This window comes from Anomaloglossus baeobatrachus, chromosome 5, assembly GCF_048569485.1.
Source record: "Anomaloglossus baeobatrachus isolate aAnoBae1 chromosome 5, aAnoBae1.hap1, whole genome shotgun sequence".
Lineage (NCBI taxonomy): Eukaryota > Metazoa > Chordata > Amphibia > Anura > Aromobatidae > Anomaloglossus > Anomaloglossus baeobatrachus.
The window spans coordinates 8,418,001-8,436,242 of NC_134357.1; the positions used below are offsets into that span (position 1 = coordinate 8,418,001).

The 18,242-nt window shown below is 50.4% G+C and overlaps 1 protein-coding gene across 1 annotated transcript in view; it reads left to right on the forward strand.

Annotated features, from left to right (window-relative positions):
- The window catches only part of NRAP (nebulin related anchoring protein), a 127,877-nt gene that overhangs the window by 74,882 nt on the left and 34,753 nt on the right, over window positions 1-18,242 (forward strand). Inside the window, exons 20-27 of the mRNA XM_075348155.1 lie at window positions 5,976-6,080; window positions 6,278-6,376; window positions 9,410-9,514; window positions 9,978-10,085; window positions 11,760-12,071; window positions 16,044-16,148; window positions 16,294-16,392; window positions 16,750-16,854. Of these exons, the coding sequence (XP_075204270.1) occupies window positions 5,976-6,080; window positions 6,278-6,376; window positions 9,410-9,514; window positions 9,978-10,085; window positions 11,760-12,071; window positions 16,044-16,148; window positions 16,294-16,392; window positions 16,750-16,854 (1,038 nt within the window). The remainder of the gene's footprint in view (window positions 1-5,975; window positions 6,081-6,277; window positions 6,377-9,409; window positions 9,515-9,977; window positions 10,086-11,759; window positions 12,072-16,043; window positions 16,149-16,293; window positions 16,393-16,749; window positions 16,855-18,242) is intronic.

Consider the following 18,242-nt stretch of genomic DNA (forward strand, 5'->3'; position numbering starts at 1 on the left):
GGTCACTCACAATATGCGGAGGCTTCTCATCCATGGAGGGGGTCACTCACAATATGTGGGGGCTTCTCATCCATGGAGGGTGTCACTCACAATATGTGGGGGCTTCTCATCCATGGAGGGTGTCACTCACAATATGTGGGGGCTTCTCATCCATGGAGGGGTTCACTCACAATATGTGGGGGCTTCTCATCCATGGAGGGGGTCACTCACAATATGTGGGGGCTTCTCATCCATGGAGGGGGTCACTCACAATATGTGGGGGCTTCTCATCCATGGAGGGTGTCACTCACAATATGTGGGGGCTTCTCATCCATGGAGGGGGGTCACTCACAATATGTGGAGGCTTCTCATCCATGGAGGGGCTCACTCACAATATGCGGAGGCTTCTCATCCATGGAGGGGGTCACTCACAATATGTGGGGGCTTCTCATCCATGGAGGGTGTCACTCACAATATGTGGGGGCTTCTCATCCATGGAGGGTGTCACTCACAATATGTGGGGGCTTCTCATCCATGGAGGGGGTCACTCACAATATGTGGGGGCTTCTCATCCATGGAGGGTGTCACTCACAATATGTGGGGGCGTCTCATCCATGGAGGGACTCACTCACAATATGTGGGGGCTTCTCATCCATGGAGGGGGTCACTCACTATATGTGGGGGCTTCTCATCCATGGAGGGGGGTCACTCACAATTTGCGGAGGCTTCTCATCCATGGAGGGGATCACTCACAATATGTGGCGGCTTCTCATCCATGGAGGGGGTCACTCACAATATGTGGGGGCTTCTCATCCATGGAGGGGGTCACTCACAATATGTGGGGGCTTCTCATCCATGGAGGGATGTGACGGGGGTGTACAGCAGAGCAAAGGATGGACGAGGCCGAGGGACGATCCAACAGGTTTATTCACAAGAACACTGGAACAGCACACGATAAGTCCACGTAAAACAGATTCGGGGGCCCTTCCCGACAATCCTCGGACCGGATTACAAAGCAATCGTCCTTACAGTAGTCCAAAGAGTTCCACACAATCCCACGGGCCGCCACACAGGCCTAGCTCCGTCCGTGTCCACAGCCACACAGGCTGGAGCTCCTGCTCCCTTCAAGTTTCAGCTCACTCTGAAGTTACAAAAAGGGAAATGCATTGTCTGTGCTCCTTGACCAGCCCACCATGTTCAGGGGGTGGGGGTCACACATCCTATCATCAATGGTTTGGTCCATCACAGGGCTCCGATATGTCTGCCAGCCACAGTAGATGAAGGGATCCCCTGCTGTGCAGAACAATGACTATTCCTTCACTGGCCAATTCAATTACAGATTAGATACACAACTCTGGAAAGAAGAGGACAGGCTATTTACATAATCACATTAGATGCCAAGACTACAATTGTATGAGAGAGACACATTGAGACCAGTAGCTCCCCCAAGGAAATACATGAATTACAACTAATACAACCAGGGAAATATGCATATCATGACATAGTATCACAGCATATACAGTGAGAGGGTAAATTACATCTTCACAATCCCTCCCCCTCCCAACTTGTGTACGTACTAGGGACCTCTACAGGTCACTGGTTAAGTACACACAGGCAGAGCGTTACTTACATGTGGCTTCATGCAGCCACGAATTGGCATCGTAGCTCTCCCACATCATTGCCCAGGAGAACAGCTGCAGGCAGACCACCCATCACCCCAACCACACATCGCTTGACCCCAAAACCAAAGTGGCTGTGGGAATAGTCCTCCATTGTCCACCAGCCAGTTCAATAACAATCCCAGGTCCTCTATGGATTGCCTCAGGCCGAACCACTCGGGGATCAGCCAGTGTGAGGAAAGCACCCGAGTCACAAAATCCAACAAGTCTCTGTCCATCCAGCACAACCTCCTGCAAGTGCTTACCTCGATGAGCAGAAGTCGTCATAACTGCGGGTCGCACCCCGTAAACTCCTGGTGGTGCAACATGGGGGGCTGAGTCACTAGGCCAGTCCTCACATAACGGTGCCACATCTTCCTCCATGGCACTGGGCTGTAAATAATTAACAATCCGATTGGGTGCAGGATCAGTCCTCATTTGAACAGCTGGGCAGGAGACTTGCCGATGCCCTGGCTGTCCACATTGATAGCATCTGAGCTGGGTCTCTCTCCATCCAAGGCGTCTTCTTGGGTAAGGGGTAGGGGAACTTGGAGGCCGGCTCCCACCTGAAGGTGCTGTAGGGGTTTGAGGATGATTCCTCCATGGCCTGGCTGGGCATGAGGCCTGCAAATGCCTGGGATGCCTACAAACATAACACCTGCGCTCTGTTACTTCCTCTCCCCGGCGTATTCCAGAAAGTGCAGTAGAAGCAACTGGAGGCACATTAACACGGGTATCAACATGTGGTGGCTTAGAGGAACGGGGAACAATGGGGGCAGAATAACTGGGGGCATCCGGTGTTGTGGAGCTGTTAGGCGTCTCTCCATCCTCCAACAGAACCCTCCACTGAGGCTTGATGGTGAGCACCTCATCAGCTAGAGCAGCAGCTTCCTCCACTGTCGCTGGTTTTCTCTCACGCACCCATTCCCGGATCTCAGCGGGGCACTGGGCAAAGAATTGTTCTTTTAGGATGACCTGCAGGAAGGTCTCCCAAGATAAGGCCTCCTATGCCTCCAGCCAGCGATTACATATTTGTTTGAGTCTATGAGCATATATCTTAAAAGACACTTCCCCATCACAGGCTAAAGCACGGAACTGAGTCCTGTAAGTGTCTGGGGTCACAGCATAATGTTCTAGAATAGTCTGTTTAATCTCCGCATACTCACAGTTCCACCGAGGGTCCATAGCTCTATAGGCTTCAGCAGCTCCCCCCTCTAGGAGCCCAACCAGATGCCGGACACGCTCCCTTTCTGGGACTTCCATTAATCGACACTGATGCTCAAAGTCCTGGAAGAAGCCCTCAATGTCACCAGCAGCCTCATTAAACTGCTTGAAGTCTTTGCGGGACACTCTGGGAAGTTCCCTCATGATGGGTGCTGGGGTTACAGTCTGTCTGGAACCTCTCGCGGCTTCCACAGCGAGCTGCTTATCCAGCAATGCCATCTCCTCCATCCTGCGCTCCTTCTCTTCAGCTCCACGCATGGCCTCCCTCTTATCTTCTATGGTGGCCTCATCTCCAAGCAGTGCCATCTTTTCCTTGTACCACACAATCCATTGACTTTTTTGGGTATTTACCTCCAGCTCCCGTCTTTCCTCCCTTTGCTGTGAGGATCCTTCCTCCACGTCATTTTGCGAGCAGACTCCTTCTAGCGCCTCAATCAGCTGCTCCTTGGAGAGTCCTTTGAAACGAACTCCTACTTCACGGGCCTTTGATTGCAGGCTCCCCAAAGTCCAGGTCTTGTACTCTGCAGTGCTGGTTCCTGATGTTGAGCCATTGTCCTCCATTCCTTCTGCTCTGATCCCAGCGCTGCCAACCAGTTTGTGACGGGGGTGTACAGCAGAGCAAAGGATGGACGAGGCCGAGGGACGATCCAACAGGTTTATTCACAAGAACACTGGAACAGCACACGATAAGTCCACGTAAAACAGATTCGGGGGCCCTTCCCGACAATCCTCGGACCGGATTACCAAGCAATCGTCCTTACAGTAGTCCAAAGAGTTCCACACAATCCCACGGGCCGCCACACAGGCCTAGCTCCGTCCGTGTCCACAGCCACACAGGCTGGAGCTCCTGCTCCCTTCAAGTTTCAGCTCACTCTGAAGTTACAAAAAGGGAAATGCATTGTCTGTGCTCCTTGACCAGCCCACCATGTTCAGGGGGTGGGGGTCACACATCCAATCATCAATGGTTTGGTCCATCACAGGGCTCCAATGTGTCTGCCAGCCACAGTAGATGAAGGGATCCCCTGCTGTAAAGAACAATGACTATTCCTTCACTGGCCAATGCAATTACAGATTAGATACACAACTCTGGAAAGAAGAGGACAGGCTATTTACATAATCACATTAGATGCCAAGACTACAATTGTATGAGAGAGACACATTGAGATCAGTAGCTCCCCCAAGGAAATACATGAATTACAACTAATACAACCAGGGAAATATGCATATCATGACATAGTATCACAGCATATACAGTGAGAGGGTAAATTACATCTTCACAAGGGACTCACTCACAATATGTGGGGGCTTCTCATCCATGGAGGGGGTCACTCACAATATGTGGGGGCTTCTCATTCATGGAAGGGGTCACTCACAATATGTGGGGGCTTCTCATTCATGGAGGGGGTCACTCACAATATGTGGGGGCTTCTCATCCATAGAGGGGATCACTCACAATATGTGGGGGCTTCTCATCCATGGAGGGGGTCACTCACAATATGTGGGGGCTTCTCATCCATGGAGGGGGTCACTCACAATATGTGGGGGCTTCTCATCCATGGAGGGACTCACTCACAATATGTGGGGGCTTCTCATCCATGGAGGGGGTCACTCACAATATGTGGGGGCTTCTCATTCATGGAAGGGGTCACTCACAATATGTGGGGGCTTCTCATTCATGGAAGGGGTCACTCACAATATGTGGGGGCTTCTCATCCATGGAGGGGGTCACTCACAATATGTGGGGGCTTCTCATCCATGGAGGGGGTCACTCACAATATGTGGGGGCTTCTCATCCATGGAGGGACTCACTCACAATATGTGGGGGCTTCTCATCCATGGAGGGGGTCACTCACTATATGTGGGGGCTTCTCATCCATGGAGGGGGGTCACTCACAATATGCGGAGGCTTCTCATCCATGGAGGGGATCACTCACAATATGTGGGGGCTTCTCATCCATGGAGGGTGTCACTCACAATATGTGGGGGCTTCTCATCCATGGAGGGGGTCACTCACAATATGTGGGGGCTTCTCATCCATGGAGGGGGTCACTCACAATATGTGGGGGCTTCTCATCCATGGAGGGACTCACTCACAATATGTGGGGGCTTCTCATCCATGGAGGGGGTCACTCACAATATGTGGGGGCTTCTCATCCATGGAGGGGGTCACTCACAATGTGTGGAGGCTTCTCATCCATGGAGGGGGTCACTCACAATATGTGGGGGCTTCTCATCCATGGAGGGGTCACTCACAATATGTGGGAGCTTCTCATTCATGGAAGGGGTCACTCACAATATGTGGGGGCTTCTCATCCATGGAGGGGGTCACTCACAATATGTGGGGGCTTCTCATCCATGGAGGGGGTCACTCACAATATGTGAGGGCTTCTCATCCGTGGAGGGACTCACTCACAATATGTGGGGGCTTCTCATCCATGGAGGGACTCACTCACAATATGTGGAGGCTTCTCATCCATGGAGGGGGTCACTCACAATATGTGGGGGCTTCTCATCCATGGAGGGACTCACTCACAATATGTGGGGGCTTCTCATCCATGGAGGGGGTCACTCACAATATGTGGAGGCTTCTCATCCATGGAGGGGGTCACTCACAATGTGTGGGGGCTTCTCATTCATGGAAGGGGTCACTCACAATATGTGGGGGCTTCTCATCCATGGAGGGACTCACTCACAATATGTGGGGGCTTCTCATCCATGGAGGGACTCACTCACAATATGTGGGGGCTTCTCTTCCATGGAGGGGATCACTCACAATATGTGGGGGCTTCTCATCCATGGAGGAGGTCACTCACAATATGTGGGGGCTTCTCATCCATGGAGGTGGTCACTCACAATATGAAGCCAGGGGAAGGGCAGAATCTGGAGAAATCCGGGTCAGCGCTGGGAATATTCAGTTTGTGCAGAAACTTCATGGAATTGTCAATAAAATGTAACAATTTATGGAATGTTTAGAATTGTGCGTCAGTAACCATAGAAACGTCCAACCAATAGCGTGAAGAACACTGAAGAAGTTAAATGTGAAAACCAAACCTTGTGTCCGTCTCGCACCTTGTGGCCACGGCTGTATAATCCGCCCGTTGTGTTTCCTCCCAGAATCAGTACCGGTCAGACCTGACGTGGATGAAGGGCGTGGGGTGGATGGCGGATGGAAGCCTGAATGTGGAGCAAGCGAAAAAGTCCGGGGAGCTGGTCAGCGAGGTGAGACATGGCGCCAAATGTACTAATTAACCACTTGTGTGCTGCTCACACAACTTTCCTGGACGCCCGACTGACAGATCTGTGTCATCATGCACACCTGTTACTGTGTATGTGGGGGAATTTGTGATTGGGGCGGTGGACTGGTTGTCACCCAGCTTTCCCAGAAGCTGATAGTCTATGGTTTTTATCCCCTCCAGAAAAAGTATCGCCAGAAAGCAGACACTCTGAGGTTCACCAGTGTGGCCGACAGCCCCCAGATCCGGCACGCCAAGAAAAGCCAGGAGCTGCAGAGCGACGTGAGTGCATCTACCGGGCCAACACAAAGAGCGGGCAATGAGCGAGCCCCTGAAATATGTCCGCAGGGGCAACACAAAGAGCGGGCAATGAGCGAGCCCCTGAGATATGTCCACAGGGGCAACACAAAGAGCGGGCAATGAGCGAGCCCCTGAGATATGTCCACAGGGGCAACACAAAGAGCGGGCAATGAGCGAGCCCCTGAGATATGTCCACAGGGACAACACAAAGAGCGGGCAATGAGCAAGCCCCTGAGATATGTCCACAGGGGCAACACAAAGAGTGGGGCAATGACTGAGCCCCTGAGATACATCCGCAGGGGCAACACAAAGAGCGGGCGATGACTGAGCCCCTGAGATATGTCCGCAGGGGCAACACAAAGAGCAGGGCGATGACTGAGCCCCTGAGATACATCCACAGGGGCAACACAAAGAGCGGGCAATGGGTGAGCCCCTGAGATATGTCCGCAGGGGCAACACAAAGAGTGGGGCAATGATCGAGCCCCTGAGATACGTCCACAGGGGCAACACAAAGAGCGGGGCAATGATCGAGCCCCTGAGATACATCCACACGGGCAACACAAAGAGCGGGGCGATGACTGAGCCCCCTGAGATACGTCCACAGGCGCAACACAAAGAGCGGGCAATGGCTGAGCCCCTGAGATACGTCCACAGGGGTAACACAAAGAGTAGGCAATGACTGAGCCCCCTGAGATAAGTCCGCAGGGGCAACACAAAGAGTGAGCAATGACTGAGCCCCCTGAGATACGTCTGCAGGGGCAACACAAAGAGCAGGGCAATGAGTGAGCCCCGGAGATACGTCCGCAGGGGCAACACAAAGAGTAGGCAATGAGTGAGCCCCCTGAGGTACGTCCGCAGGGGCAACACAAAGAGTAGGCAATGAGTGAGCCCCTGAGGTACGTCCGCAGGGGCAACACAAAGAGCGGGCAATGGGTAAGCCCCTGAGATACGTCCGCAGGGGCAACACAAAGAGTAGGCAATGACTGAGCCCCCTGAGATACGTCCGCAGGGGCAACAGAAAGAGCGGGCAATAAGCGAGCCCCTGAGATACGTCCTCAGGGGCAACACAAAGAGCGGGCAATGAGTGAGCCCCTGAGATACGTCCACAGGGCCAACACAAAGAGCGGGCAATGAGTGAGCCCCTGAGATACGTCCGCAGGAGTAACAGAAAGAGCGGGCAATGAGTGAGCCCCCTGAGATACATCCACAGGAGCAACACAAAGAGCGGGTAATGGCTGAGCCCTTGAGATACGTCCGCAGGGGCCACACAAAGAGCGGGCAATGGGTGAGAAGAGCGGGCAATGGGTGAGCTCCTGAGAGATGTCTGCAGGGGCAACACAAAGAGCGGGAAATGGCTGAGCCCTTGAGATACGTCCGCAGGGGCAACACAAAGAGCGGGCAATGACTGAGCCCCTGAGATACGTCCGCAGGGGCGACACAAAGAGCGGGCAATGACTGAGCCCTTGAGATACGTCCGCAGGGGCAACACAAAGAGCGGGCAATGACTGAGCCCCTGAGATACGTCCACAGGGGCAACACAAAGAGCGGGCAATGAGTGAGCCCCTGAGATAAGTCCGATGGTCCTAGCAGAATATGGGATAATCAATGTCACCGGGAGATTATAAAGAAACTCCACCGAAATTCATCTGACGTGTCTTCACCCCTTTCCCGACTGGAGGATATTTTTTTTCTTTTTTATGTTTTTCTCCTCATTCACTAATGGGAAAAAAAACCCTGAAAAATCTCCAATTCCAACATAGATTTTTGGGTTTTGATTTCCTGCGTTCATTGATTCCAACCTTGTATAGTGTTTTTATCTATATTTTAATGGTTAAACAACTGCAAAATCTCATAAAACTAACTTTGTTTTTTGTCTCCGTTTTCGGAGACTTAATAATAATAATAATAATAATAATAATAATAATAATAATTATTATTATTATTATTCATTTTTACCACCAGTGGAGCGATGTGAGGTTTGTGTTCTGTGAGGAGGGCGGCTGTTTTTATTGGCACCTTTTTGGGGTGTATATGACAGATCACATTTTCTTTGCTTTTTCCTTTTATTTTTTGGAGAAATTGCAGCAACTAAAAAACAATGATTCTGCCGTTCCATTTACTCTTCTTTACAATGTTTACTGAAGAGGTTAAATAATGTGACATTTGGACCGGACTTTTGCACACGGGGACACCAGATGTTTCATTAGTTTTTTTTTCTTATATTTTTTTTTTAATTACGGTTCATTTTTTAGCACCTCCAGATGAGCGCAGGTTGTGTACATCATTGTACCACACCCCACGCTGCCGTGTCCGTCACCTCCAGATTCTGAGCTCATCTGTAGGAAAAAACAAGGGTCCAATTCATTATTGCCCTTTTCTCTTTTTATATTTAGTTTTTGATGTTTTTCGCCTTTTTTTCATTTGTGCCTTATTCTTGTTTTCATTTGTTCCGTTTTATAGTTTATTTTGTGTTCACCTTTATTTTTCAATGTTTGGTAATTCGGTTTGGAGACTCAAACATTTTTGATCGATTCATTTTTTTATGACTTATTAAAAAGTAGCATAAGTTTTCCCACAAACGTGCGCCCGTCAGTCGCCCCGGACTCATTTATGTACGTCTAAGACTTTGGCTCAGATTTTTTGTCATCTTAGCAGAACATGAGAAGTTTTTCACAATATGCAAAATTCCGTTAAAGACAAAAACAAAAAACATTTTTGATTTTGGGGAGAATTAATGAACCACGTGGCCATTTTGAAGAATTTGGCACAAAAAGCATCAATCAATGCTACAAGACGAATAAAGATAAATGACTTAAAAAAACTGCCTCTGATGAATCGGGTAATAAATGTCTCCTTGTAAAACAAATCTCATGAGACGGACTTCTGGAGCAAAATATTACTTATTGGCTAAAGTCCTCACGCCCCCTTGCTGTTCACAGCGATTTCCATTAGTCTGCACACGGCTATTGTGGTATTCCGGGGTCTTTGATCATTTATTATTATTTTCTTCTGCAGATTGTGTACAGGTCGGGCACGGAGGGTCTTCTCCATCACTACACCATACACAACGATGACCCCATCTTCCAACAAGCCAGGATGAACGCTGCCAACCTGAGCGAGGTGAGACCGGTCCTCCACGCCAAGCGCCGCTGGCATTAGAGGCACATTATATGAGGACACCAATAGGACAGGGATGACGCGGTGGTCGCTGCACCATCCTGTGAAATGCCCATAGGGAGTAAAAGGCCAAAGCTGAGATCCATGGGCCTCCCTATATATGTAAGGGGGCAGAGCGACGTCATCGTATCGGGTGACAGGGGTCTCACCTGCTGGTCATATCTCACATACAGCAGATCTCAGACCCTCGAGCACGACCGCCAGGGACAATTAGTGGGTAAAATGCTTTACTCAACACTAATCATTAAGGGCAAATTGTAGGAATCCTAATTTAAAGGGCCTGATCCCCGTCTGGTGAATACCTGCTTGTAAGACTTTAATCCCCTGATGTAACAATCCATGATAATAAGCCTAATTATTTTATTTTTCTCCTATTTGTGTTTTTTTTTCCCATTTTTCCTTCCAGAAATTATATAAGAGCAGCTGGGAAAAGCAGAAGGAAAAGGGGTTTGAGCTGAGCCTGGATTCACTGTCCATCCTCACTGCCAAAGCCAAACGCGACCTCGCCAGCGATGTGAGTACCCGACACCCCCGGCCATCAGTACCCGACACCCCCGGCCATCAGTACCCGACACCCCCGGCCATCAGTACCCGACACCCCTGGCCATCAGTACCTTACACCCCCGGCCATCAGTACCCGACACCCCTGACCATCAGTACCCGACACCCCCGGCCATCAGTACCCGACACCCCCGGCCATCAGTACCCGACACCCACGGCCATCAGTATCCGACACCCCTGGCCATCAGTACCTTACACCCCCGGCCATCAGTACCCGACACCCCTGACCATCAGTACCCGACACCCCCGGCCATCAGTACCCGACACCCCCGGCCATCAGTACCCGACATCCCCGGCCATCAGTACCCGACACCCCCGGCCATCAGTACCCGACACCCCCGGCCATCAGTACCCGACACCCCCGGCCATCAGTACCCGACACCCCCGGCCATCAGTACCCGACACCCCCGGCCATCAGTACCCGACACCCCTGGCCATCAGTACCCGACACCGCCGGCCATCAGTACCAGACACCGCCGACCATCAGTACCCGACACCCCCGGCCATCAGTACCCGACACCCCCGGCCATCAGTACCTTACACCCCTGGCCATCAGTACCCGACACCCCTGACCATCAGTACCCGACACCCCCGGCCATCAGTACCCGACACCCCCGGCCATCAGTACCCGACACCCCCGGCCATCAGTACCTTACACCCCCGGCCATCAGTACCCGACACCCCCGGCCATCAGTACCCGACACCCACGGCCATCAGTACCCGACATCCCCGGCCATCAGTACCCTACACCACCAGCCATCAGTACCCGACACCCCGACCATCAGTACCCGACACCCTTGACCATCAATACCCGACACCCATGGCCATCAGTACCCGACACCCCCGGCCATCAGTACCCAACCCTTGGCCATCAGTACCCAACACCCCTGGCCATCAGTACCCGACACCCCTGGCCATCAGTACCCGACACCCCTGGCCATCAGTAACCGACACCCCTGGCCATCAGTACCCGACACCCCCGGCCATCAGTAACCGACACCCCCGGCCATCAGTACCCGACACCCAACTTTTTGGGCTCAAACTTAAGCGCGGAAATGGTGCTTGGATATGAAAAAAATGTATACTATGAAATGTCCAGAACAATCTACTGATGGCCATCAGGACCTGACCATTGGCCATCAGTACCCAACCCCCGGCTATTAGTACCCGACCACTGGCCATCAGTACCCAACCCCCGGGTATCAGTACCCGACCCCCGGCCATCAGTACCCGACCCCCGGCCATCAGTACCCAACCACTGGCCATCAGTACCCAACCCCCGGCTATTAGTACCCGACCACTGGCCATCAGTACCCGACCTCCGGCACAAAATGGGGAAATGTAAGTGTCCCCTCCACAATGTGCCATTTGAGTGGCGTCAGGACCCAGATATAATTGCCACTTCTGCACCCCCTATGGCTACGCTGCTCAGTAGCCCCATGGATAGCTTTGTCTTAACTAAAACTTGCAACCGGCCAATTGACGTCTACAGGGGTTAAGATCACATGAATAAACAGTGGTGCTGTAGTTGGCACCTCCAAGGCCTTGCGTCTTCTGCTTTAGCCCAACTTTGTCCACCTGAATGAGATGACTATTATCAGACTTTTCTCACTTGTCCCATCCGCAGATCAAGTATAAGGAAGGATACGAGAAGACGAAGGGGAAGATGATTGGTGTCCAAAGCGCAGAAGAAGACTCCAAGATTTCCCACTCTCTGCAGATGACCAAAATGCAGAGCGACCTGGAGTACAGGAAAGGGTCTGAGAACATGAAGAGGCGCTATCACGTTTCCATGGACATGCTAGACATGGCGCACGCTACCATGGCACAAGCCTTGGCCACCCAACAAGGATACAGGACTATCCTCCACCGATACAGCGCCCTGCCCACTGATATGAAGGTTCAGTGGGCAAAGAAGGCCTACGACCTACAGAGTGATGTAAGTACAACCAGTGATGGGGGGGTTGATCTTAAAGATGTCCCCGCACCTTGGGAGTGATTGTCTACAGCTCTAGGGCGCCTACAGTCCTCACCGCTGGACTCCGGTCCGTAGAGTTATCAGACGGGCATCATAGTGAAGAAGAAGCTTCATTCTGCCATTGATTTTTAGCTTTATCATTACAATGCTCATTCTGCAGTAAAAGTGACCGATAATGTGACTTTTAGGTCTGTCCGCATACCGATACTAAACTTTGTATAGTTTTCTCTTTAGTAGCGGAAAAAGATTCTGAAATTTGCAAAAAAAAGAAAACTTTTTTTTTTTAAGATTTTTGGGTAATCCAAAGAGATAAACTCCAGCAATGCGGAAAAATTGTTCCTGTCTTGTGGCTTTGAATTAAAATGTTCATTTTATTGTACCATTAAAAGTCCCTATAGCGACATCGCATGATCAGATAGCCGGAAAAATGTTAATGCAACGCGTTTCAGGCTCAGCCTTATTCATGGACTATTTTCTGGGATATGGGCCATGTTCACTTTTCCGTCTTCGGAGCTGTGCGACGCTCGTTTTTCATGTCCCGAGCTGTAGAGTTTACAGTTAATATTTTATCACATTTTCGTTGCTTTTTTTTCTTGCATTTTTGGGGGAAATGCACTCCCCGAAAAACCTCAATTCTGGCATTTCAATTTTTTCCCCACTTTCGGAGTGGGATAAGCATTCTTATATTTTATTCCACACGCAGAAAAAACAAAGACGTCATTGTTTTAAATTCTCTACATTGTGATATTTATGTTTGGGGAAAGTCGGGAAGAGGTTATTAAAACTTTTATATTAAAAAAAAAAAAATTAAATATTATTTTTCCCATTTATAATTAGGTCTCTGCGAATGCCTAAAGCAGCAGCACTCCAGGGTTTCTTCTGCAGCCCTGGAGTGGCGCTGTAAATGGTAAGTCCCCTGCCCCCGGTCATATACTACTTTACAGCGTTTTCACCTTTTACCTGCGCCACACCAGACCTGCGGCTCCATCATGTGACAGTAACTTCTGACATCACAAGCTCCCAATGCATCTCTATGAGAGCCAGAACGAGGCCAGAACAACGCAGGAACGAAGCTGGAACAAGGCCGGAGTGGGGCCAGAACGAGGGAGGAACGGGGCTGGAACAAGGCCGGAGTGGGGCCAGAACGAGGGAGGAACGGGGCTGGAACAAGGCCAGAACAATGGAGAAATTAGGCTGCAATATGACCAGAATGAGGGAGGAACGAGGCTGGAAAAGGGCCAGAACGAGGGAGGAACGAGGCTGGAAAAGGGCCAGAACGAGGGAGGAGCAAGGCAGGAATGAGGCCAGAACAAGGCCAGAACAACGCAGGGACGAAGCTGGAACAAGGCCGGAGTGGGGCCAGAACGAGGGAGGAACGGGGCTGGAACAAGGCCAGAACAATGGAGAAATTAGGCTGGAATAGGACCAGAATGAGGGAGGAACGAGGCTGGAAAAGGGCCAGAACGAGGGAGGAACGAGGCTGGAAAAGGGCCAGAACGAGGGAGGAGCAAGGCAGGAATGAGGCCAGAACAAGGCCAGAACAACGCAGGGACGAAGCTGGAACAAGGCCGGAGTGGGGCCAGAACGAGGGAGGAACGGGGCTGGAACAAGGCCGGAGTGGGGCCAGAACTAGGGAGGAACGGGGCTGGAACAAGGCCGGAGTGGGGCCAGAACGAGGGAGGAACGGAGCTGAAATAAGGCCAGAACAGGGCCAGAATGAGAGAGAAGTGAAGCCAGAAAGGGACCAGAACAGGGCTAGAACGAGGGAGGGACGAGGCTGGAACAGAGCCAGAACAAGGGAGGAAGGAAAGCGGAGCAAGGCCAGAACAGGACCAGAACAAGGGAGGATCGTGGCTGGAACAGGGCCAGAACGAGAGAGAAATAAAGCCAGAAAGGGACCAGAACAGAGCCAGAACGAGAGAGGAACGAGGCTGAAACAGGGCCAGAATGAAGGAGGAACTAGGCCAGAACAGGGCCAGAACGAAGGAGCAAGGAAGGCAGAACAAGGCTAGAACAGGGCCAAAACAATGGAGGAACAAGGCCCGAACAGAGCAAGAACGAGGGAGGAACAAGGCCCGAACAGGGCCAGAACGAGGGAGGAACAAGCCCAGAACAGGGCCAGAAAGAGGGAGGGACGAGGCTGGAACTGGGCCAAAATGAGGGAGGAACAAGGCCCGAACAGGGCCAGAACGAGGGAGGAACAAGGCCCGAACAGGTCCAGAACGAGGGAGGAACAAGCCCAGAACAGGGCCAGAAAAAGGGAGGGACGAGGCTGGAACAGGGCCAAAATGAGGGAGGAACAAGGCCCGAACAGGGCCAGAACGAGGGAGGAACAAGCCCAGAACAGGGCCAGAAAGAGGGAGGGACGAGGCTGGAACAGGGCAAAAATGAGGGAGGAACAAGGCCCGAACAGGGCCAGAACGAGGGAGGAACAAGGCCAGAAAAGGGCCAGAACGAGGGAGGAAGGAAGGCGGAACAAGGCCAGAATAAGGGAGGGAGGAACAAAGCAAGACCAGAACAGGGCCAAAACAAGGGAGGAACAAGTCTGGAACAAGACCAGAACAGGGCCAAAAGGAGAGAGGAACAAGGCTGGAACAGGGCTGGAGTAGGGCCAGAAAAGGCAGGAACAAAGATGGAGCGAGGCCAGAACGAGGGAGGAAGGAGGACGGAACAAGGCCAGAACAAAGCTGGAAAGAGGCTGGAACAGTGCCGGAGTGGGGCAAGAACAAGGCCAGAATGAGGCCAGATTGAAGTCAAAATGAGGTCAGGAGGTGGCTCTCATAGACTTACATTGAAGAGTGACCTCTGGCCGCTCCATCAAACACTAGAGTAGCTGGCAGGTCACAAATTGCCTAAGACTGACCGGAGCGACGGTGAAAGAAGGTGAAGCCTCTGGAAGATGAGTATAAGATCGGAGGCAGGGACTTACATTTAAAGCGCCACTCCAGTGATGCAATAAAAACCCAAACGCTGGAGTGATGCTTTAATCGCCAAGACATTAGCATTGCTCGGTTTTGTGCAAGACAATCTCTTTTGAAGCCCAAGCACAGGCTGGTCTTCATAAGTGACAACCAATCTGTGTTGTGCAGGGTGTCGGTGCCTGTCAGAATTGATGTCTGCCAATTTCAAATCTTTCAAACATCTCTCTCTTGATTGACAATATCTATATTTTTTGCAATACACAGTATCAGCTTCTGTCAAAATACATTACAAGCCTTCAATCTTCTTCTGCCCCCTTTGTGCATACAGCTTCACAGATTCATATTCTTATCTTTCCCAGCAGCACCCTGCTTCTCCTCAGTGCTGCAGGTCCCTCACTCTGCTTTAATGTACGCTGCATACTAGAGATGGATAACTCTCAACATGAACAATTTTTTTCTTACATGGATGAGTTCACCATGACCGACCATGACCAATATTCATTACAATTTACAAACTCCAGATTTCATTAGTGTTTCCTGGTCATGCTCTCCCCTTCATGCATAGCAGAGCTGAGCTGTGCTACAACATGGCTTTCAATGCAGTGAGCTATTAGAAGCATCTGATATCAGTGGGATCTTCAGGCTACATAGCTGAGCTGTGCTACAACATGGCTTTCAGGGCAGTGAGAGGGTCTGGGGGATGTGTCATAGGATTTCAGATTGACAGAGCCATTAGAAGCAGCTGATATCAGTGGGATCCTCAGGCTACATAGCTGAGCTGTGCTGCACCCCGGCCATCAGATATTGTATTACACAGGGTCATTATCTGCAGCTGAGCGCGCCCGTCCAACAGCAAGAGAATTACAGGAGAACGGGCCGGGGGTGACATCGGAGTGTAACGGGACCCCTGGGAGTCATAGCTGCAAAAACAGATTAATTCTGTGTGTATAGAAAGAGCATGGTATGATTTTGGGAATAAACCTTTACTGGTCTTTATATGATCTTCTTCCAGAACCAGTATAAATCGGACCTGAAGTGGATGAGGGGGGTGGGCTGGATCACCGAGGGATCACTGGACGTCCTGCAGGCAAAGAAGGCGGTGGAGCTGATAAGTGAGGTCAGTGCCTGGACCGTGACCCTGTGACACCGCAATGTGCCGCATTATAAGTTGCAGAACTTTATATTATCCGCTGATCACATCTCGACAGTCTGAGATGAAGGAAATGCTGAGGAGCCTTTGTGTTTTCTCTGATAATTCACAGAAATCGTACCGGCAGCTGCCGTCAGCGCTCAGCTTCACCAGCGTCCAGGACTCCCCGGAGATAATCCAGGCCAAGATCAGCTACAACCAGGCCGTGGACGTAAGACGGAGATCGTCAATGAACCGGCAACATATAAATCTGCCATAGTCTCCAGTCACATCCAGAGCTGCGGGTGCAATCTTGCTTTATTCAGTAGCATTTAGCACAAGTTTGCATGCTGCTCTGGCTGTGACTGGAGTATAAGGCAGGAGGTTTGCACAATGCATAAAGTTTATATTACTATTATTATTATTATAGCGCCATTTATGTCATGGTGCTTTATATATGCCGCTTTACATGTGACTGGCACATAAAAAAAATAGTTAAAATAAGTAAATCTTTGATTTGCATTTTCTATTTCCCAATATCATTGTGTGAGAAATGTCCATAATTCTAAATATGTGTCTGTATCCATAGAGTAAATACAAGGAGCAGGGGGAGAATATGAAGCACCAGTATACATCCACCACCGAGCTGCCCGAACTGCTCCAGGCCAAACTCAATGCCCTGAACATCAGTGAGGTGGGTGCATATACCAGGGCATAGTACACAAAGGTGGAGGCAGGTGGCAGGACTCTCAGGCTTTCTATATTAGTAGGCGGGGTTAGCAGGACTCTCAGGCTTTCTATATTAGTAGGCGGGGTTAGCAGGACTCTCAGGCTTTCTATATTGGTAGGCGGGGTTAGCAGGACTCTCAGGCTTTCTATATTAGTAGGTGGGGTTAGCAGAACTCTCAGGCTTTCTATATTAGTAGGCGGGGTTAGCAGGACTCTCAGGCTTTCTATATTAGTAGGCGGGGTTAGCAGGACTCTCAGGCTTTCTATATTAGTAGGTGGGGTTAGCAGGACTCTCAGGCTTTCTATATTAGTAGGTGGGGTTAGCAGGACTCTCAGGCTTTCTATATTAGTAGGCGGGGTTAGCAGGACTCCTAGGCTTTCTATATTGGTAGGCGGGGTTAGCAGGACTCCTAGGCTTTCTATATTAGTAGGTGGGGTTAGCAGGACTCTCAGGCTTTCTATATTAGTAGGCGGGGTTAGCAGGACTCCTAGGCTTTCTATATTGGTAGGCGGGGTTAGCAGGACTCCTAGGCTTTCTATATTAGTAGGTGGGGTTAGCAGGACTCTCAGGCTTTCTCTATTAGTAGGCGGGGTTAGCAGGACTCTCAGGCTTTCTATATTAGTAGGCGGGGTTAGCAGGACTCTCAGGCTTTCTATATTAGTAGGCGGGGTTAGCAGGACTCTCAGGCTTTCTATATTAGTAGGCGGGGTTAGCAGGACTCTCAGGCTTTCTATATTAGTAGGCGGGGTCAGCAGGACTCTCAGGCTTTCTATATTATATTTTTCACAATTTTTTCCTTGGTTTCTCTTTGTCTTATGGCCAGTGTGAACATGGTCTCACCAGTACCATGCATACCATCTCATACTCCGGCTCACTTTTTTGTTTTTATGTAGTTTTTTTGTATTCAGTACAAACAGGGAGTGGCCCCCTTCTCAGCGAGCTGGACATTTCATTCTGTGAATCCCCCTGACTGTGTGTGTCCTGTTGGGACCCGGTCGCTCTCAGCCCTTAGCCACATTGAGGCCTATTTTAGACCCATGGTAAGGTTTTAATATTAGAGAGTGTAGGTACTATCCCAACTGGGTACACCTTGGCTTTGGTGGGATAGCTTTATGCTTTTTTTGATCAAAAACAGTGTTTACTAAGTACCCTATGTTTATATGCACTATGCTTTTATTTAGTTACAGCAGGGTATTTTTTCACAATTTTTTCCTTGGTTTCTCTTTCTATATTAGTAGGCGGGGTTAGCAGGACTCTCAGGCTTTCTATATTAGTAGGCGGGGTTAGCAGGACTCTCAGGCTTTCTATATTAGTAGGCGGGGTTAGCAGGACTCTAGAAGCAGTTGAATTTT